The sequence below is a fragment of the Numida meleagris genome, chromosome Z (genome assembly GCF_002078875.1).
Source record: "Numida meleagris isolate 19003 breed g44 Domestic line chromosome Z, NumMel1.0, whole genome shotgun sequence".
In the NCBI taxonomy this organism is placed as follows: Eukaryota; Metazoa; Chordata; class Aves; order Galliformes; family Numididae; genus Numida; species Numida meleagris.
The window spans coordinates 43,861,818-43,884,335 of NC_034438.1; the positions used below are offsets into that span (position 1 = coordinate 43,861,818).

The window sequence follows — 22,518 nt, forward strand, 5'->3', positions numbered from 1 at the left end:
CTGAAAAGAAAAAAGAAAAATTACAAACCCATATGCAGAAGCTGTGTATTTTCATTTTACTTATGTTACTGCCATTAAGTTTAAACTAAGGAGTTTTGGGGAAAAAAAAACTTCAAAGTTCACTAGGAACAAGTGCAAGATACTGCATTTGCAATAATCAGCTGCAGAATACAGCATGGGAGCAGCAATTTTTCAGAGGATGTGGTGGCTATGAGAGATCAGGCAGGAACACAGACATGCAACAATACAGTGGTAGATGAAAGCGAAACGTCACAGGTGTTTCCAGTTTGTTCACTTCTGCTATGGTCTCAGCTAGAGAGCTTTCTCTCGTTTTTGGTACTGCACTGAAAAATGCTGTCCAACAGGAGACAATCCAGAGCAAAGCAACAGGAAAGTTCATGACTCACATGAAAATATTGATTAATAAAGATGAATATTTGAATTTTTTAAAGGTATCATTATACAGATCATTAGCACACTTGAAAAATCTGAAGCCTGTTCATCTTTGTTTTCAATTAACATCAGTTTTTGTGCTGTAGTAGCCACATTGTTTGTTGTAATACCAAAGAGTGCTTTAAAGCTTGCCTGATAAATTAGTCACCCTTCAACACACTAAAGTTACCAACTGAATCATGTTGCTTAATATGTTTGGAAGAGGTTCAATGACAGAGGCAAAAGAAACATACTGTGTAAAAGATCCAGGGAAAGGGCAGTGTACTTGAATTTTAAAACTCCCTTAAGGAATATGTACAGATTCAAGATGGTTTAGAATAATATAGTTTAAAGCAAATGTATTGCTAAGATTTCATATACTACATTCGTTTGATGTTTCATATGTGTACTTACCAGGCACATACAAGAGAAATGTTGGGAATGTTTTGTTCTTGTATACTACATGTGTTTTATAAAATATCTTTAGTAATTTTCCTGGCACATTTACTGTTCCTGTTTGACATTGTGGTTTCTAGAGTTGGGCAAGAGGTGGAATTATCTCAAGACTCAAATCGTACACCTTTCCAAAGGCTGGCAGCAAAAAGGTGCCTTATACAGTCTTTCTAGGTTATCGACTGAGTTAAAAAGACTTACACTTGACTAACTGCACTCTTTCCTTTTTGCTTGCTATTACTAAATGTGTGTCTTGACTACTAACAAACAGATTGTTAAGGTTTTGTAGGCCTTCTTCAGAAATCACTTGCACAATTGCAGCCTTAATTTTGTAGAACTAAAGCAGTTTCTAAAGAAGTCTTGAAAATTGGGCTATTTGTAAGTAATTTTTCATATCCCAAAATATAGTGTCAGTACTGTTCTCAACATCTCTGCAAAAAAATGTGAGCGATAAAATATATTACCAGAAATAGTTATTTAAAGAAACCAAAGTGACATTTCTAATGGGAAATATAAATGGCTTGTTCAATAAACTATGATAGAGGACATTTAGGGACACAGTTTGTTAATAACAAACACAAAATATATTCCGACAGAACTTGTGCACAAATCTTGTTATGCATTGAAGTTAATTACATTTAAAGAAGTGTAAGGTGTTGCAAGACCAAGGAGAATGGGAAAGGTGAAAAGATGCCAGGGAGTCAAAGGAAACACAGGCTGGTACTAGTAAAAATGTTCCATGGACAGAAAATGGTGCTGTTCAGTAGTTTAAGTTGTGAAACATGCAGTCACGGGATTTTTTTTTCATACTAAGAATAACTTCTGCGTCCCTTTTCTACCTAGAACTAGAAGTAGTTCTGTGAGTCTCTCATTTTGCTATTTATTTGTTTGTTTGTTTATTTAATGCCGTTTGCTCTCTTACAAACATGAGTGGCACAAAAAGCCCTAGAGATACGCTGCTGTTTAGAGCAAAAAGCTGTTTTACTGATACTGTATTGATAATCCTGATTAAAAATATATATATATATTCTTTATAACTTCAGTTCACTGTTGCACAAAGGTACCAGTAGCTGCTGTCATCTGTGTATCCTCCAAGGCCTTATAGGACCCTTGCCTCATTTTCTATGCTCTGTCATCTTTTACAGTTAAATGCGTAATATATGGGCATGTTCTAAAGCTACCTGAAAAAAAAATTGCCTTACTATCATATATTAGACAGGGGAGTTGTGATTTGGCTTTGTTCAGAAGAATGGATCTGAATCCTCTAGACATTGTTTTGGTCACTCTGCTGTCTGTTCACCTGATAAAGCCCATGTTATTCTCTGGTTGCATCCTGCAATCCAATACCTATATTCTACCATCTAGGGAACACACAGACAGTACAACCTGAAGCGTATTGACAGAAAAGGACATATCATTTAAGAAAATAATTCAGAAATGTGATTTGCCGTAATTTTGAGTAATTACCCTGGAATACTAAAAAGCACAAATTTCATCATACTGGTAGATTTGAGAACCTAAAGAAAAGATCAGCTTTTTAACATTACCAAGATTTGCCATCCCTTAGCCCAAACACAAAGTTGACTTTAAACTTTTACACCTGGTTACTTAGAGTTGCTTCTCTTGCATCAAAACCTTTCAGACAGTAAAATATAGAATTTATAATGGTATATTTTTTTCAGACTTGAAAAATGTGTTAGTTTTGTGTGATTTTTTAAAAAAATTATTTACTTATTTCACAGACTGGTTATTTAGATGTATTTTTAGCGCTCTGAACAATTTTTTTTCCATCTGCTTTACTCATAAAATTTTCTTTTCTGATGAGAATATAAGTGAACTTGTGCCACCTAGTGGCTACTATTAAGTTTTAGCCAAAGCTCACTGAGGACTTTGCTAAGGCATTTTGCTATGCAGTTTGGTTTAGCAAAATAAGATGCCTTTTGTGGTCCTGCATATATGTTTGGGTTATTGCAAATCAGAATTATTAACATGAAAAGAAATAACACTTACCGTATGGATTAACTTCATAAATACAATCCCTACTATGAAAAAAAATATTTACTATAAAAATGAGATTTAGAGTAATTTGAGCCGTTTCATTCAAATTTTAAACCAAACAGTAAGTGGATCTCATTCAACTAGATGCTCATAGCTCCTGAGGGGTTATCCTACTGCGGTCTTATCCGTAAATAGAAAGTGGCATTTCTTCTACTACATAGGTATCTTCAGTTGAGTGCAAACTCTGCCTCCTCTGCTTTCCTCTTATTGCAGATATTGCTATGTTAGCACAGGACTGCTACATCAGTGTAGCCAGTCCTTTATTAAGGCAAGAGTGGCAAGTTTAGGTTAACTATGTACATCTGAGAATTTTAACCAATTAAAATTAAGCAATAGCTGAAAAATCCGCTCATGTGAAATAAAGCTCTAGTATGAGGATGTAAAATGACAATAAAACCATAGAGTCATGGAATCATTAAGGTTGGAAAAGACCTGTGAGAAGATCATGTATTCCAGCCGTCAACCCATCCCCACCATGTTCACTAACCACATCCTTCAGTGCCACATCCACACGTTTCTTGAACACCTCCAGGGACAGTGACTCTACCACCTCCCTAAGCAGCCTATTCCATTGCTTCACTCCTTCTGAGAAGAAATTATTCCTAATATCCCACCTGAAACTCTCCTAGCACAACTTAAAGTCATTACCTCTCATCCTAAATGACACCTTGCTTCACAGTTCACCAGTATGCATGCCGTAAGATGTCACATAATATGTGCCATTTTTAATGGGTTCTTCTGGCAGACTCTTTTTCTATATTCTGTTTTAACTGTGGGAACAAATCCATAGGCGTTTTGCTCATTCTGTATTCTGGTAAGAATGCAGAGAGCAATCCCCTAACCTATAATTTGGTTGTATTAAGACAAAGCTCCCTTTCTCAGAAAGATCTGCACAATTAAACTTGCTGCTGTTAAAGCATAGGGCAGAAGGGACTCGAAATGACAGTTAAATAAGAGGCAGGGTTTTTTGTGCACCATACATGCAAACGTAAGTACCTCCTTCCCCAATTTATAGACAGTTGTTCTTCACTGCAAGTGAAAAATTCTGGCCTTTCTGCTCAAACAACTTGTTAAAAGGACTGAAGGGTGCTACGTGCCATGAATACATACTTGGCAGAACTAAGGAAGAGAATGCTATTTGAGGGTCTCTGAGTGCTACCCAATATGCCTGTGTTACTAGTACAAGCTATAAAAAGGTACCTTTGAAACATCAAATTACAGTTTAAACCAAAATATAAATGAAATGGCTGTTGTTAAGCTGTTTAATTGAACTGCAACAATAAGGAATATCATTCCACAATTCTCTAACTATTAGTTAACTAAACTAGCTCTAATGATATATAAGACGTTATTACTTATCTCCAACATTGGAAGCCTTCTGAGAAAGAACCCATTCAGATCTTTGTTAGATTTAATGTCACTGAACTATCTCCATACCTACTGTTTTATTTAGAAGCATGGGAGTAATGCACTCATTTTTTTAGTGCAGTTCCTGAATGTGATCAGCCAATTATTTCAGATTCTTTTGTTTTGCTCTTGAATTACAAAGGAGAGGAAGTGTCTTTATACCTCCCATTTAAGGAGTCAACTCCTTATAATCAGAATATTTTTATCAGCTGTTCTGCACACGTGAGTGTCTTCTTGTGAGGCAAATGTGGTGTTCATCAATTTTGTTTGGCCAGTGAAAAATACACCAGTTCATACTCTGAGCCCTTAGCCAGGGATATTTAACTACTTCTCTAGTCCTCAGCTAGTACTAATCACATACTAAGGCACATGGAAAATAAAGACGAGGTGCTTGATGGTAACCAACTTGGCTTCACCAAGGGCAAGTCATCCCTGACAAACTTGGTGGCCTTTTATGATGGAGTTACAGTGTCAGTGGATAAAGAAAGAGCAACTGATGTCATCTACCTGGACTTGTGCAAAGCGTTTGACCTGTCCCATGTGACATACTGGTCACCAAATTGGAAAAAGATGGATTTCATGGATGGACCACTCACTGGATAAGGAATTGGCTGGGTGGTTGCACTCAGAGAGTTGTGGTCAACAGCTCAGGGTCTAAGTGGAGTCCAGTGACTAGTGGTATTCCTCAGGGATGGGTGTTGGGACTGGTGTTGTTTAACACCTTTGTAGGCAACGTGGACAGTGGGATCTTATGAACCCTCAGCAAGTTTGCAGATGACACCAAGCTGAGTGGTGCAGCTGGCATACTAGAGGGAAGGGGTGCCATCCAGAGGGACCTGGACAGATTTGAGAGGTGGGCCCATGCCAACCTGATGAAGTTCAACAAGGCCGACTGCAAGGTCCTGCATCTGGGTTGGGGCAATCACAAGCACAGTACAGGCTGGCCAGAGAATGGCTTTAGGGCAGCCCTGAGGAGAAGGATTTGGGAGTGTAGATTGATGAAAGTTTCAACATGAACTGACAACGTGTGCTTGCAGCCTGGAAGACCAACTGTATCCTGGGTTATATCAACGGAAATGTGACCAGCAGGTGAAGGGAGGTGATTCTGCCCCTTGACTCTGCTCTCATGAGACCCCACCAGGAGTACTACATCCAGTTGTATTGGGCCCCCAACACAAGAAGGACATGGAGTTGTTGGAGCAGGTGAAGAGGAGGGCCATGAAGATTATCAGAGGGCTAGAGCACCTCCCCTACGAGGACAGGCTGAGAGAGCTGGCGCTCTTCAGCCTGGAGAAGAGAAGGCAACAAGGACACCTTATAGTGTCCTTTAGTACCTTCCAGTACTCAAAGTGGGCCTACAGGGAAGCTGGGGAGGACTTTTTGTAAGGGCAGGTAGCGACAGAACGAGGGGAAATGGTTTTAAACTGGAAGGGGGTAGATTTAGACTAGATACTAGGAAGAAATTCTTTACTGTGAGGGTGGTGAGACGCTGGAACAGGTTGCCCAGTGAGGTTGTGAATGCCCCCTCCCTGGAAGCGTTCAAGGCCAGGCTGGATGGGGCTTTGAGCAACCTGGTCTAGAGGGAGGTGTCCTTGCCTATAGCAGGGGGGTTGGAACAAAATGATCTTAAAGGTCCCTTCCAGCCCAGACCATTCTATGATTCTGTGACAGCATATGGCCTCTTGAGTTTTTTGAGGGGTTGTCCAGTGCCTATTGAACTTCTTAAAGAGTTTCTGCCTTGTTGTTCAGCAATAATTAGATAAAGTTTATTTATCTAATTTAAGTGATTTTTTTTTAACCGAAGCATGTGACCTGTGCTTCAAATAAAGTGATTTGAGCCTTGGAAGTGCAGATTTTAAGTTGCAGATTTGGCAAGGTTTGCCAGGCTAGAAAAACAGAATTAGGACAAGGAGAAAGAATAAATCTTGTTTCTTAGGATTCGTCTCCTTGTTCTTGAAGCCAGCTGGTCAGTTTTATCCCTGGCCTGTCTGAGAACTCTGTCTGACTCTTATGGCCTCCCTGACAGCATATCGCCTTTTCAGCACTGTTCCACAGGACTGAATGAGGCAAGTCAGAAATGCTGCCATCTCTGATGCCACTACACCCATCCCATTAGATCAGAATCTTGCAAACTACTTCTGATTTACTGTAAAGTCCAAGTAGCAAAACCTCTTTGCTTCATCTGGTTGGGCAGATCACTTTTATGATTTAATTTTCTCTACCTCCTGGATCAAAAAGCTGCTTCCAATTGATAAAATGTCAATAATTAACTCCTAGACATTTCCCAAGCTCTGTTTCCCCTAACTTAAAAACCACAACTTTTTCAGGAAGGAAATTATGCCACAGAAAGCTTCAGTTATTAAAAATATTTGGATATTTGAAAATAGCCCTATCCAGGGTTTTGCAAGTGCAATATATTTTTATTTCTTACAAGAACTGAGCAAACTCTTATTGATGTCTGAATTTATGTTTTTGAAGCACTACTTTGGGAGCATGAGATCATTCATCACTGAAGTTTTTACACTGTGAAAGAAACTGAAGTACTGAACTGCAGAAATAATATCTGTAATTTTCTATTCTTAGAACTATTCTCTCCCAGTTCACAAATAAAATAGAGCAGGTTATAAATGTCACTCATCTATACCATATTGTGTGAGATTCATCCTCCAAACAGGCAACTCCAGAATGAGAGTATGTTCTGCTATGGTCATTTATGTGCTTCATGATATTCCCCTGACAAAAGAATGAAGGCAGAAGAATGGTATTTGAATCAGTTGTTCAAATATACTAGTGATCAGGTCATTTTCTCCTTCCTCAGACCAGAACGAACAAACAGACTACTCTTTGATGTTCAGTTATTCAAACTTATTAAAATAATTTGTTTCTGCCCTTGTTTCTTTCAAGTGGAATTACTTTATAACATCCACAAGATAAACAGGGTAGGGTTGTTGGTTTTTTGTTTTCATCAGTACTGGGAATTTCTCTATGGCCCAGATATGGTGAGAGATAACTTGGAGGGGGAAGAAGATCAAAGGGAAATCCTTAAGATTTATAGTGTTACATGGCAGATTTAAAACTGCATGTGAATTTAACATTTGCAGGATAAGATTTGTGCATGACCCATTCCAGTTACGTCTCCCAGATTAAATGTTGTGAAATATTTCCAGTTACTTCTTGAGATGCAGCAGTATATGTGTTATTTGGCCTGCATATTTACTCAAGCAATAGCCTCAAGAATTAAATAAGCATTTTTTTTATCCCTGTCTTACTCTTTGATTCTCACCTGTGTTTCTCTTGCAATCATGCCGTAATCTTCTGAAAAAAAAAAAAAGTTTTTAACTTAGTGGTATATTGCTCAGTTTAAAAATTCTGTTTGTGTGTAACAGCTCCAGACACCTATTGGTCCGCCATCTGATGACCAAACACCTTTTAATCCTTATGTACTGCAAAGGGAAAGAGGTGTAATAGGAGCGGAGAAAGGTAGGCAGTAATTTATTACACAAATACCACTTTTTTTCACTATTCCAAGGCTCTTACCTCAACCCATATTTGTTCTTTGCTTGCTTGTATTTTACATCATGTTGCCTATTGGTATACCACTGCCACAGCTCAAGCCTGGTAGCTGAGGCTGCCAGATGTGAATGTCTGTAATAAAAGTGATTTAACAGAAATTTTCTATGTAGAAGTGGAGGATTATTACCTCCTTGACTCTAAAAGCTGCATCCTTGCCCTTCATTAAAAGAATTGTGCCTCACTGAATCCACAGTGCCAGTCTGGTGCCTAGGCTTTCAGTAAGCTGCAGATATTGCAATTGGAGTGAAGACATGTTTGAGCACTAACGGGAAGTGCTAGGGAGAAGAGCATATCTTTAACCTTTCTTCAGACAAAGAACTTCATTGTTTCACATTATGCAATTCCTCAATAGTTACAGGATGTCACCAGATACAAGTCATTCTTTTTGAGAATATTCGAAAGTGCCTGTAGCTAGACTGTATGAGGTTTCTTTATAATGCTTTCTTAAGTCAAACACAAAGATCCAACAGTTAATCCTGAGCATGGATATGTTGAATGTAGCACCTGTGGGAGCAAAATAGTCTCACATAATCTCTAATTTGTTTATTCATTGAACTGCAGGTGATCAGAGAGAGGCCTTACCCATGGACACTGAGGTTTATGAAAGTCCATATGCTGATCCAGATGAAGTTAAACCAAAAAATGTCACTCTTGACAGGAAATTGTTAACCCTGGAGGAAGGAGAACTTGGCTCTGGCAACTTTGGTACTGTAAAGAAAGGGTTCTATAAGATGAAAAAGTAAGTGTTTCCTTCTGTTTTCAGGAAGTGCAGCATAGTCACTGCCCAGCTGTTATTTTTGTCTTTAAAGTGGGGAAGTGCCTCCTATGATTCTATGACCGTACTGTCAGGTATAGTAGGGTAAGAAGCTCTGTGCCTTTCTCCAGACATTGTGTGGGCATTCATGTTTCTTGTCTTCGTAGTCTGTCTGTGAGATACTGTAGAGATCCAAGTACAGCTTACCAGTAGCAAATGGATTTTCACCTAAAATAAGTATGATAAATACCTGTTTCATGAAGTTGCAACATTGATTTTCAAGCAGACAGAAATTATTGTGGCCTCTCTTGTCATGGAATTACGGTAGGAACAGACCCTGTTTATAGTGACAAAAGCCAGGTCACCTGCATTTTCATAATAAATTCATTGGATTATGCATTTTCATAATAAAGCGTTACCAGTATGTTGCTTAAACGCATGGACTGATTATGTATATGCTTTCATCAGTCAAAGCTGGAGGCAGTTCCTTAACCCAGATTTTCAGAACCAAGAAGGAATTTTCATTTTCCAGTATATTCTGAGGGGATTTGAAGGGCTGTGGTCTCGTTTAGCAGCAGTTGTTCACATTTGAGCTCTGTCATCTCATTGGCGATTTTCACATGCATGTGTTGTAGGTTGTAGGAGCAGGCTTAGTTTCTTAGCAGGTCAGAGTGCTGCCTTGTGGCTTTGCAGTGCTGCAGTGTCTCAGGTCAAAAACACATCAGTGCTGAGAAAGCCCTTACAGCTTTTCCTCTGGGGACTCTCATTATAACAGATCTTTTTGGAAGTGTTTCCACTCTTATTAGTTAAGACTAGTTGGAATGGACAAGATAATTTTGTTCAGTGCCTTTGTTTTCAGACTTGTTTAGATTTTTTAATCATTACTTCTAGTTTTCGTTCTTTCCATTTTCTTTTTTTTTTTTTTTTTGCTTAGCTGTCTTCTAATCATTTGGTATATAGTTATTCCCATTGCAATCAGATTCTTTCCTGTCTGAGTGTTCAGTTCTGTCTTTCACAGTTCAAACTATGTGTGCAGAAGCATCACTTGAAGACTGTGTACATTTACACACAGATTTGCCAGCAGCTAATCACAGGGGATTCTCTTTTGCAGGGGGGCCAAGCCAGTGGCAGTAAAAATTCTTAAGAATGAGAGTAATGATCCAGCTATAAAGGATGAGTTACTGAGAGAAGCAAATGTAATGCAGCAACTGGACAACCCCTATATTGTCCGAATGATAGGTATATGTGAAGCAGAGGCCTGGATGTTAGTAATGGAAATGGCTGAACTTGGGCCATTGAACAAATTTTTGCAAAAAAATAGGTAACTTTTGATTCCATTTCATTGTATTTACCAAAAGGGGCAGAAAAAAACAAGAGAAGGGTCTTTTTATCTTAAAATTTTTGAACATTTTACTTTGAAATGTAGTTTATGTAATAATTAGCTATTGTAGATACTTTTCACTGGGACATAATTATATTGCAAATGTCCCCTAAATGTTAAATATTTTTTGTAATACAGTGCATTTTGAATAAAAGAATTTTCAGATGTTCTTCAGTTTATTGTTATGATCACAGTTTATTGATATGATCAAGACATTCTTATGCTGCCTGTTCTAATTAAATCTTAGTTAAACATAAATGGATCAAGTTACTATTGTATGAGGAAGTTCAAGTTTGTGTTTGAACTCCTTGAAAAATAATGAACTACTGATCTCTTAAAGATTCAATTATGATTTTCAGACATGTCACAGAAAAGAATATAACAGAGCTGGTACATCAGGTTTCCATGGGGATGAAATACCTGGAGGAGAATAACTTCGTACATAGGGATCTGGCTGCGAGGAATGTGTTATTAGTCACCCAGCATTATGCCAAAATCAGTGACTTTGGACTATCTAAGGCTCTTAGTGCTGATGAAAATTATTACAAGGTAAGATTTGCACAAGATGTCAAAGCTGTTTACTATATAACCTAAGATTATTTTTTATTTAAGAGCAGTTGTGTTTGAAAGTTGAAGGTAAGAAACACTATGTACATTATCTTACAGCCTACTAGTTGTAGTCATGAATTTTCAAAATGTTGATCAAAGTTAAGAGATGAATAGGGAGGGAAAGGCTAGTCCCTTATTTAGTTGTTTATTTGGTAAATTTGCCATTGAAATTTAGTGTGGTAATGACGTATTTTCTTTCATAAAAATTGAAAATATCTTTGTTGAGAATACAAATTTAGCACTTGGTTTTCATCATGTCAAGGGAAAATACAGGCTGGCAAACTAACTAAATAACAGAATCAGATTTGGGGAGTTTGTCGAAGGAGTACAGATGGTAAATAATCATTTGACCTAGGTATATTTTGGTCAGCTTGGTTTTAAATTACCGCAATCTTTGTATAGCAAAAGAGACTAAAATAAGTGCCACATTTAGTCAGGTAAATATATCCTTGGGAGACAAAGCCTCTAATCACGTATGCATTTTCTTTTCCTATATATTACTCTTGTAGTTAAAATTATTTCATCCTACTGCCTTTCTTTTCATCAGCTGTTTAAAACCAGTAAGCCAGACCATGAAACACTGCAGAGGAGGAGTGAGCACATGCTCCCTTCTGATGACCTTCCTATGGGAACAGTAACTGCTGCCAGAAAAGGCAGCAGCGTCTTAAATCACTTCCAACTTGCCTATAGTTTGTCAGGGGGTTGAGATGAAGTATCAAAGGCTCATTCCGTTTGCAACTCCACAAAATGCAGCAGGGTTATTGCAATAGGTTTAGCACTGTGCCAGTATGCCAGTACTGTTCAATGCTTGCATTTTTGTAACACAGCATTACAGCATAATTTAATCAAATTGAAGTTTGCCACAAAGCAGTTGCTGTGCTTTGAAGTAAAGCACTGACTTCAACTAAAAATAAGGTTCAAGACTCCTTCTGGCTGAGTTGGTGTTTCTTACCTTCTGTAAGAGTTGAAAAATCTTTCTTTGACAGAGCTTAAAATTGAATGCCACTACAAGCAGGACTTTAGGTCCCTTAACTAAGCTTTGCTTTACCATAGTATTAATTCCAGTGCTTTATTTGAATTTGGGAGGTTAGGAACAATTTTGTAACAGTATTGAAGAAGCTGCTGCCAATTTCTCTAAGGCAAACTGTATCAGAAATACTTAGTATGAATGCATGAAAATCCAAGTTAAATTGGCTTCCATTAATTCTCGTGTTGTTTACTACTTACTACTGTCTCAAGTCTGCTTCTTTTTTTTCTATTATTCCTTACTTTAGGCACAAAGTCATGGAAAATGGCCAGTCAAGTGGTATGCTCCAGAATGTATGAATTTCTACAAGTTTTCTAGCAAAAGTGATGTCTGGAGCTTTGGAGTTTTAATGTGGGAAGCTTTCTCTTATGGGCAAAAACCCTATAAAGTGAGTAATATCTGGCAGTTCTTTTACTGTAAAAATTTAGAGCAAATTCAAACCATCACCTTTATTTTCTTGCCTGGTAGGGTTGTTGCAGGTCAAATAAGGCCTTAGAACCCATCTGTTGTAACAGATAAGTCAAAGGATAGCCCTCAGGTCAACTCCAGACTTCTCTTTGTTTTATACTATACTAACGTGTGCTGATATCATTTGCAACTCAGAAGACTGTTCTGGTCATCCTGTTCCAGGGAATGAAAGGCGGTGAAGTTGCACAAATGATTGAGAGAGGAGAACGAATGGAACGTCCTGAAGCCTGTCCAGTGGAAGTCTATGACTTAATGAAATTATGTTGGACATACAAGTGAGTGTGATGTGATACTCTCTCTTTTAATGGCAGTATGTTTTAATCTACATAGTTGGTAGCTAGAAAGCATGAAATAATAATATTTCAAAGCATATTGTATCAGCTAGATTTTAGCTTACAAACAACCTGAAAAGGAAGGAGTCAGTTGCACTTTCAGCTGAGAACGATGTGAGGTGATAAGTATGGTACAAGAATCTCATTTTGTACGGATTATCCATTTTTTTGCTGGAGCAAAAAGGTACAAAAAATTCTGTATCATCGAAAACAATTAATTCCATCAAAAACAATTTATTCCACCGAAATGTTAGTCTGATGTATTTTGAAAAGTATGTCTGAAATTAAGGAAACATTTTTGTTTCATTTTGATTTCCAGGACAGAAATTTCAAAGTCATGATGTCAAATTATTCACTCTGTTTCTTAGTTTTTAATTGTTTTGATTATTTTTTCTTCTGTTATTTCTAAATATCCTCAATTTGGATCTCACATTGACTTCATATCAGTGAAAGTCTTAAGTACCAGGAAGGGGAAGGTAGACAACTATTCAGACTCGAGGTGATGGATTGCACTTCCACACAAGACAAGGGAAACTGCTTGGAACAGAAAAACAAGACTCTCTCTTGCCCCAAGTACACCCCTACCAAACAGATACAGAGCTCTGGGGCTGGGAAGAGGAAAGTGTAGAGGCAGTGGTCAAGACCCAGGAAGGCACAACCAGACAAAATTGGTCCAAACAACCAACAATATTAGTACAAGCACTACCAAAAAAGTGCAAAGGATGTTAGTAATTGAGACTCCTTGCTGAGAGGCACTGAGGCACCCATTTGTCACCCATGTCCTCTCTCTAGAGAGGTTTGCTGCCTGCCAGGGCCCCTCATTTGTACTATCAAAAAGAGGCTACCATACTTGTTAAAGCTGGAGTATTATTACCCATCTCTGTGCTTCCAAGTAGGGTCAAATGAGGCTGCAATTAGGAGATCCCAAAATATCAAAAGAGACTTTATGACTCTCAGTAAGATGCTGAAGGGCTTGGGAATGCAAGTAGTGTTCTCCTCTATTCTCATGCCTGGTGAGTGGGACATGGAAAGAAAGGCAAAAGGGGCAGTTGAATAAATGGTTGGTGCCATGCTCAGGGCTTTGTGTTCTATGATCTTGGATGCACCTTTGAGAAACCAGACATGTTTATGTCGGATGGGATGCAACTGACCAGGTGGGGTTAGGGTATTCTGGGCAGCAAACTTCCTAGATGTATTAGGAGAGCTTTAATCTAGATTTGACTGGGGAAGGTATGTACTTCTGAGCAACAGAGATGAGTCAGGAAACACCATCACTTTAGGAAGCAGCAGGAAAAAACCTCAGATTTGTCTAAGAAAATTTTTGGAGGGCTCCTCCAGGAAGTTAATGCAGCCAGTAGCCCAGCTGAAGTGCCTCTACACCCATACATGCAGCAGGGGAAATAAGAAGGAGGAGATGAAAACTGTGGTGGAATTAGAAAACTGTGGTCTGATTGCTATCACTTAAACAAGGTGAGATGAATCGCACTGTGGGAATACTATGATTGAGGGCTACAAGCTTTTCAGAAGGGAAAGGCAGAGCAGGCAAAGTAGGAATGGTGGGAGATTGCACTGTATGTTAAGAAGTTGATAGACTGTGAAGAGCTGCCACTGAGAAACAGCCATCACCAGATTGTGACCTTGTGGGTTAAAATGAGGGACCAGACCAATGAAGGGCACCTGGTGGTTGGGGTCTACTGCAGGCCATCAGGCTGAGGTACTCAAGTTCTATGCCTCAGCCTTCACTGGCAGTCACACTTCCCACATTTCTCGAGTCCCTGACCCCCTAGGTAGTGGTTGGAGGAGTAGAGCCCTCCCAGTGTAAGAGAAGAGCAAGTTTGAGACCACCTCATGAAACTGAACATGTACAAGTCTATGGGAACCAATGACATACATCTTGGGGTCCTGAAGGAATTGGGCAGTGTAGTTGCCAAGCCACTCTATCATGTTAGAAAAGTGATAACTGTCATGTGAAGTCCCAGTAACTGGAAAAAATGAAAACATCACTTCCATTTTTAAGAAGGGTAGAAAGGAAGCAAATGCAAGAATTTTTTTTTGACCATGGGGCAATTTACTCAGCACCTGGCATGATGGCTGCAGATGGAACTCACCTGTCTCCAGGAGGTAAAAGGATCCTAGCCCAGGAACAAGTGGGACTCAATGAGTTCTTTCCTTGGTCTTCAGTGGCAGCCAGGATTCTAATATTTCTCACGTCCTTGAACCCTGCATCCCTAAACCTCTAGGTGGGGACTGGGGGAGTAAATCCCCCCCCCCCCCCCCGTAAGAGCACACCAAGTCCAAGACTGCCTCAGGAGACTGAATGCATGCAAGTCTTTGGGGCCAGATGACATGCATCCCAGGGTTCTGAAGGAGCTGGCTGAGGGGGTTGCCAAGCTGCTCTCCACCATATTTCACAAGTCGTGGCTGTCAGGTGAGGTGCTGGGTGACTGGAAAAAGGGTCACGTCATTCCCACTTATAAGAAAGAGAGCAAGGAGAACCCAGGGTGGGGAGTCTCACCTCTGTTCCTGGGAAGATGATGGAACAGATCCTCCTGGATGACATGCTAGATTACATGAGGAATGAGTGTGTGATCTGAGACAGCCAGCATGGCTTAAGCAGGGGAAGGTCATGCCTAACCAATCTAGTGGCCTTCTATGATGGAGTGACAGCATTGGTGGACAAAGGGAAGGCAACTGATGTCATTTACCTGGACTTGTGAGAGGCCTTTGACATGGTCCTCCACCACATCCTTATCTCCAAATTGAAGAAATGTGGATTTGATGGGTGGACCACCCAGTGGTTAAGGAATTGGTTGAAAGGCTGCAGACGAAGGGTGGTGATCAATAGTTCTATGTCCAGGTGGATGCCAGTAACGACTGGTATCTCCCAGGGGTCTGCTTTGGGATCAGTGCTCTTTAACATCTTTACCAGTGACATTGATGATGGGATTGAGTGCACCCTCAGCAAGTTTGCTGATGACACCATGCTGAGAGGTGCAGTCAATACACTGGAGGGAAGGGATCCCATTCAGAGGGACCTCAGCAAACTCGAAAGGTGGGCCCAGGTGAATCTAATGACGTTCAACACAGCAAAGGGCAAGGTTTTGCAGTTGGGCTGGAGGAATCCCAGGCATATATACAGACTGGGAGGAGCAATCCTGGAGGGTAGCCCTGCAGAGAAGGACCTGGGGGTCCTGGTGGATGAAAAACTTAACACAAGCTAGCAGTGTGCTCTTGGAGCTCAGAAAGCAAATGGTATCCTGGGCTCCATCAGAGGAGGGGTGGCCAGCAGGGACAGGGATATGATTGTCCCTCTCTACTCTGCCCTCATGAGGCCCCATCTGGAGGTCTGGGACCCCCGGTACAAGACAGGGAGTTGTTAGAGAGGGTCCAGAGGAGGGCAACAAAGATGATGAGAGGGCTGGAGCACCGCCCCTACAAAGACAGGCTGAGGGAGCTGGGCTTGCTTAGCCTGGAGAAGCCTGCAGCCTTCCAGTACCTAAAGGGAGCCCACAAACAGGAGGGGAGTCAACTCTTTGAAAGGCTAGATGATGGCAGGACAAGGGGAAATGGTTTTAATTTGAAGGAGGGAAGATTTAGGTTGGATATCAGGGGGAAGTTCTTCACTAAGAGAGTGGTGAGGTGCTGGAACAGGCTGCCCAGAGAGGTAGATGCCCCGTCCCTGGAGGTGTTCATGGCCAGGCTGGATGGGGCCCTGGGCAGCCCAGTGTAGTATTAGATATGGAGAGTGGCAGCCCTGCCTGTGGCAGTGGGGTTGGAGCTTGATGAATGTTGAGGTCCCTTCCAACCCAAGCCATTGTATGATTCAAGGAAATGATCTGAGACAGCCAGCATGGCTTTGTCAGGGACAAATTGTACCTGACCAATCTGGTAGCTTTATGTGATGGAGTGGCTGCATCAGTGGACAAGGAAAGACCAACCAATGTCATACACATAGAGTAAGGTCTAAGATATGGTCCCACATGACATTCTTATATCTGAATTGAAGGGTGAACTATTCAGTGTATAAGGAATTGGCAGGATGGCCATAGCCAGAGAGGTGCAGTCAAAGGCTCTCTGTCCAGGTGGAGGCTGGTGAAGAGTGGTGTCCCCCAAGGGTCCATCCTGGGACCAGTGCTCTTTAATATCTTTATCCGTGACTTAAATAGTGAGATTGAGTGTGCAAGTTTGCAGATGACACCAAGCTGAGTGGTGTGGTTGTTAAAATAAAAGGGAGGGATACCATCCAGAGGGACCTAGACAGGCTTGAAAAGTGGGCCCATGTGAACCCAATAAGGATCAACAAGGCCAAGGGCAAGGTGCTGCATCTAGGTCAGAACAATCCCAATTTTAAGTACAGAATGGGAGAAGAACTTCTGTCTTGAAGTTATCTTTAGCTGTAGAAAGGTTTCCATAAAAGCAAACAAAGTCCACTGTAATGTGGCTTATTCTTCCAATTCACTGTCTGGAGAATATGTAAATAATACGTTCACTAAGATCTTCAGGTTCCATTTCAAGAGTTATGTTATTTCTCTTCTAGGTACCTTGCTTCTTTCTTAGTTTTATTACATCTAGTATTCTAGAAAGAAAATGGAACCACTAAATAATTTCTGCCTTTCTTTTTTTGGTCTAAAATAATGTTGTAGCAGTTGTAGAGTGAAAAGATCATTTTCATTATGATTAGTAAACATACTATAAAGGGTATTGCTTTTTATTTGTTTGTACTCAAATATCCTGAATTAAAAAATTGTTCCGCTTACGCAGTGTAGCTATCTCAGTATATAACACATTGTTGTCAGAATTTGTTGTCAGCTTAATTGTATTCTCCCTAATCAACAGAGGTGAGATATAGCGGAAATGAAGACAGTTACAGCCATGTAGTGTTTGTATGGGCTATTCTTAGTGGCACAAAACTTATCTGTAAGGTTGCAGAACTCATTGTAAGGAAGCTAATGCATTGTAAGTATTCTTTTTTCTAGATTATTACTGATGTAAATGAAGTAGCAAATTAAATGAGGTTGATTTACCATTTCTTACAGTATCTTCAACAACCACAAAATAATTTTCATGACAATAAATCCACTGACTGAACACCCTGTAGTAATATTAGCCTCTTGGTATTCATTTTGTAGCAACATTTTGGTAGCCTTAAAATACTGTTACAGCTTCTATGAGTTGTCACTGCAGTGAAGTCCCAGCTTTTACTGGGCCCATGTACCTCTTCATCATTCTCAGGCTTGTCTGGTAATACTTGTCATGTTTCCACAGTGTTGATGACCGACCAGGATTTATTGCCGTGGAGCTGCGATTACGGAACTACTATTATGACATTTCCCACTAACACTGTGAACAGCAGCTTGCCTTTTTTCAGCAAAGAGAAGCAGTTCAGATTCTGAAACCAAGTGACTGATTTTTGTACTGTCACCTTCACCATATGAAGTGGAGAGCTAAGCCCTGTCTGTGAGGTTGCCTTTTTTTCTTTTTTTTTTGGCTTTCATGCAGAATATCAAGCTCCAAAGAAGAGCAGCGCAACATAAGTGCAGATGCATAGACTTCCATTACATTCCGTCTTGTTTACAGCTTTATTGTCTTTACATCCTTCTGTCATGTGAAACCTTTTTAAAAAAGTCTTTCAGCCCTATTCCTCTTATGTACTTGAGTGCAGGTGGAGACTTAAATTTTTTTGTTAATATTCTTAGCTCTCAAATTGTGTTCTTCCAGCTTTCTCCCTGTCTGAGAAAGAATAGCAGAAACATTTTTTCACTATAAAGGAAATTCACTGTGACAGTGTCAGTCACTTTGACTGACAGTGTGTTTGATTTTACTCCCAAGTCATTTTATAACTAAATTGTATTGTTCTCATTAGTAATGTTTGCAGTGAGGAGCTGGGAGATGTGGATTTCTAACATGGAGAAAAAGAAAAGGAGTCATCAGCTCCATTAGGTGTTACCAGTTCCTCTCTTTCTTCATCTCTTGTGGAATCCCCAGCTGGGAGTAACTTTATTCATAGTAAAACCTAGGAATTCAAGGGTTTGCTCTCACCTTGGGACAAAAGGTGTCAGCACCGAAGGCAATTACTCTGTCTTTTGACCTGAAGTCCATCACTGCAGTTCCTGAAAAGACAATTGTGCTTTTTCAAAAAAAAAATTCAAAAAGTTGAAGGAGCAGCAGCTTTCCTTCATGTAGTTTCAGCCTTCTCTAGATATCTTTTCCATGTATCTCTTCGGATGTACCAGAGCTTATTGTGTTGTATTTTAAGCAGCCGCCGTTTCTTTTTTCAAACCTTTCTTCGGAGGTATCTGTGGTTGTTCACCGCAGCTTATAACTTCTGAAGCTCAGTTTCACTCCCAGCTCAAATATTTTGAAATAGGCTAATGGATATTGAAATTACTTTGTCTTCTCCTAAATGTTAGTATTTGTTCTGTTATTAATCCTTGTGAACATCTCAGAAAATTGTTTCTGTCTTACCATATTTTCTGTGATGCTCCAAGCAGAGTTTCCAATCCTATGTAGGTATAGCAATGACAATATAAATTATGTAATCAACCTCTGTCCCCATTTTTTACTTGTATGCATTTTTGTCCAATCTCATTTTAGATATTCTAGAAATCAAATTTTCTTCTTGTGTGTTCCCCACAAGCAGCCACTTGACAGGCACCTATGTATATATTTCAGAAGTCTACTAGATACAGAGATTTTAGAGGAATATGAAAAATAAGATTTAGAGTTAGATATACCTATTGCATACAGCTGTTTGGAACATATGTTTTTAACTGTTATGTGAACAGGGTATTCTTAGTGCAGTGATATTTTCTGGGCAGTTACACTGAGAAAGCAAAATAATTTGCATAAGATACAACCATAAAAATGTTGGATTTACTGTGAAGCAGTGTATTTCTTTATACTGATTTTATGGTTTATTTTTCAAAAAATGCCAGGTAGTTTAACTTTTGGGAATCCAGTGCAAGATACTTCAGAAAGTACACGCTACTGAATGATACTGAGTGTAATAGGTCATGTTTTAAATGTGATTCAGACATGACTTATATTGATGATGATTTCATTTTTTGTTTTATCTTTAAAAAACATTTTTCTACAAGAACAGCTCGCATAGGTATTGCTTGTGATTAAATATAGGCATTTTTTAGCATTATCCCTGTTGCAGAGAAACTGTCAAGCTCTACATGTGCAATTAGTACATTCATGGGGATATCAGTCATAAAACAGTTGCACAAATCAAAACCAATTGCACATCTGGTGAGTGACAGCATTATTTCCCTGCAATATGTATGTGTGTTTAAAAGTTTCACCTAATACAAGAAAACTAAAGAAAACTGGATTAATGGTTTGTCCCCTCTCTTTACAACAGATTGTTCTTTCTAGTGTTACTTGTTTTTAGCTTCACTATTCTGTAATTACATTAAGAATATAAAATATTGTGAAAAAACTGGATTATGTTTTTAAATTGAGATTAAATGCATTGTTTTAGAATATCTGTTGTTTTAACATGAACTGTTCAAATTTCTAAAATTGTTGATGATGTGCAAAGCTTGTATTACTGTGATTGTTGTGGAAGACTGAAGACTCCCTTATTGGCACTGAGTGGTACCTGGTGGAACAGATAAACCCACTAAGCCCCCCAAATCCTTAAAAATATGCATGTGGTTTTTACACCTAAACCTTTCCAAGACACTGCTTTTCAATGACATAGTGCTGGATCTGGGAGGTTAGAGGTGTTGAGAGTCAGTGAAGCACATCAGCTATCCAGGAATTTCTGCACTACAAGTATCAGCCATGCAGGATTTAATGGCACATTATACACATGGAGACTTTCTTAGAGGTAGAGACAACTGTTTTGGAGTTCTGAAATAACTACAGAGAGATCTTACTCTTTCATTTAGCTTTTGCTGCAGATTTAAGTTCTCAGGAAAGCAAAGGACTGGATGTGACTGAATGTGAGTCTGAATAGTAATAATAAAGGCTGAAAGGTAGACAGCTCCTCCAGCAGGTACTTAAAGACTCCCATTCGTGGCAAACACTGGCGTATGGACGTGTCCGCAAGACTGGTAGACTGCACTATCCAGAGTCACTGTTATGAAGGAGCTTTTGTCTTTTTAGTTGTGTGGATTTATTATTACCAGAAATGTAGTTTGCCAGTGTAGTCCGACAAGTATTTGTCACAGCAGAGCTAAGGGTTAGCAAACTGCAGCGTAGGGCAAGGGGAACTGATGTAAGTTGACCCATCGAAGAAGAAGCAGATGAGAACATGTAAAACCAGCTTTTCCTGGAAGGAAACAGTGTGTTTACAACTTTGTCATTTAGGGCTCAAATCTGTGAAGTGTGGTTGTTTCAGAGCACAGGAGTCTATGCACCTTTTTCATACACACCCACTCAAATTGCATAAAAATCCCTGCACCAATCTCCACATGCTTCAAACATTGTGAAGAACAGGGGTTTTTAATCAGATAATGGAAAGTATCCATAATTTTCCTTTCTGAGCTGAGTGCAGCCAGAACTGCAAGTTCAAAAAAGTGAGCATCTGAGAAGGGCCTCTGTGCTCAGGCAGCTGTACAGGCCCTGCCAGGAGGTGGTAATACATGAATGCTTTTAGACTGATGCACTTGTCTGAATATTGTTGGCACTCTGTCAGGTCCTGGTTCTCTCTGTGTCAGTGCAGCACAGAGGAACTTGCTAATCTGTTTACTGCTTGCTGCAAAGCAAAGCTCTATCTGAGTACAGTTCATGAAAGATTTATACTGTGAATGGTTGATTGTGAATATTAACAAAGCCTTTCTGAAGCTCTTTGTGATCCTTTCTCTGTATGTCATGCTGTAAGTGGTAAATTGCAGTAGCACACTGCAGAGTATATCCAACAGGCACATGAAAAGGTGTGAGTGTGGCATGGACCGACAGAGAACTTATCAGGGATTAAATGGACACAACCTGAAGATCAAGTATAACATCGTCTAAGGCCATACAAGAATATTGCACATGTTTTTTTAAAGGAAGAAAGCTGTAGCTGTGTTGAATACGGGATATTGAGTCGGCAATTAAAATTAGCAGTTTTATATTTAGTGAGGACAAAACCATTGTAAATCATGCAGAAAAAAGAATTTAAAAAAAAAGAAGCAGCACATGGTTTCTGACAACTACAGTGAAGAAAAACAGAAAAACAGCACTGGAGTAAACAATCCCAGGCTTGGAGGGAAAAAAGCCACCTCATACTCAATGTGACCCATATCCTAGCACTTTGCCAATGCTGCACAGCATGGTGCAATGCAAAGCTATGGCATGACACGTTTGGTCTTGGGCATCTCTGCAGGTGGGCCTAGTGGTGCTGGGGGAGTGCCCAGGCTCAGCATCGAGTCCTCCTGCTGCAGCTGTGGGCAGTCAGTGGCGAACACAGCTTGCCTTGATGCCCCAAAGCCTACAGCCAGCCTCAGAGCTGGAAAAGGAGGGGAGGAATGTGGGGCATGCAGCAAGGATCAGAAAGGCAGAGTGTGTAGGGAAATAAACAGTTAATATTGGTAGAATAAGAGGCAGGGCTATGGCATGCACACCTTCCTTCAGGCTTATAGTTCACCATGAATTCCACTGAAACAGAGCAACTTACTGGAAACTTCACTGAAAGCAACAGTCCTCCAACTACCTGCAGCTCCCTGAAGCCAAGCTAGTGAATTAATATACAAACATGTCAGACCTAGGTGCTGGCTTCCCCAGTTCTCCTGTTGCAATAATCACAAAAGAACTGTGCAAAGGTATGACAGTACCACAGCAAATAGTGTGAGCCTGCAACCCATGGTGCAGTGCGAGCATCACTCTACAGGAACGCTCACTGTATGTCCTGTAGCACTGCCAAAAAAAAGTTTGAAAACTTTTGTTTTTAAAACCATTACACGCATGCGCATGCATCTGTACTTTCTTATCTTTTTCTCCTACCTGTGTTAGATCACTCCCTGCACTACCGCCTCCCCTTGCTACACAGGCACAAAGCTGTATCTTCAGATCTTGTTCTAATTTGTGTGCA

The 22,518-nt window shown here is 39.9% G+C and overlaps 1 protein-coding gene across 4 annotated transcripts in view; it reads left to right on the forward strand.

Moving 5' to 3' along the window:
* SYK (spleen associated tyrosine kinase) overlaps positions 1–19,984 on the forward strand; it is a 44,967-nt gene extending 24,983 nt beyond the window's left edge. For 3 of the 4 annotated variants that reach the window (XM_021380238.1, XM_021380239.1, XM_021380241.1), the window contains 8 exons: positions 969–1,037; positions 7,737–7,830; positions 8,485–8,662; positions 9,789–9,998; positions 10,418–10,607; positions 11,942–12,082; positions 12,325–12,437; positions 17,760–19,984. In XM_021380238.1, coding sequence (XP_021235913.1) covers positions 969–1,037; positions 7,737–7,830; positions 8,485–8,662; positions 9,789–9,998; positions 10,418–10,607; positions 11,942–12,082; positions 12,325–12,437; positions 17,760–17,832 — 1,068 coding nt within the window. In that variant the 3' untranslated portion in view covers positions 17,833–19,984. The remainder of the gene's footprint in view (positions 1–968; positions 1,038–7,736; positions 7,831–8,484; positions 8,663–9,788; positions 9,999–10,417; positions 10,608–11,941; positions 12,083–12,324; positions 12,438–17,759) is intronic. The other variant, XM_021380240.1, reaches the window with a different exon arrangement.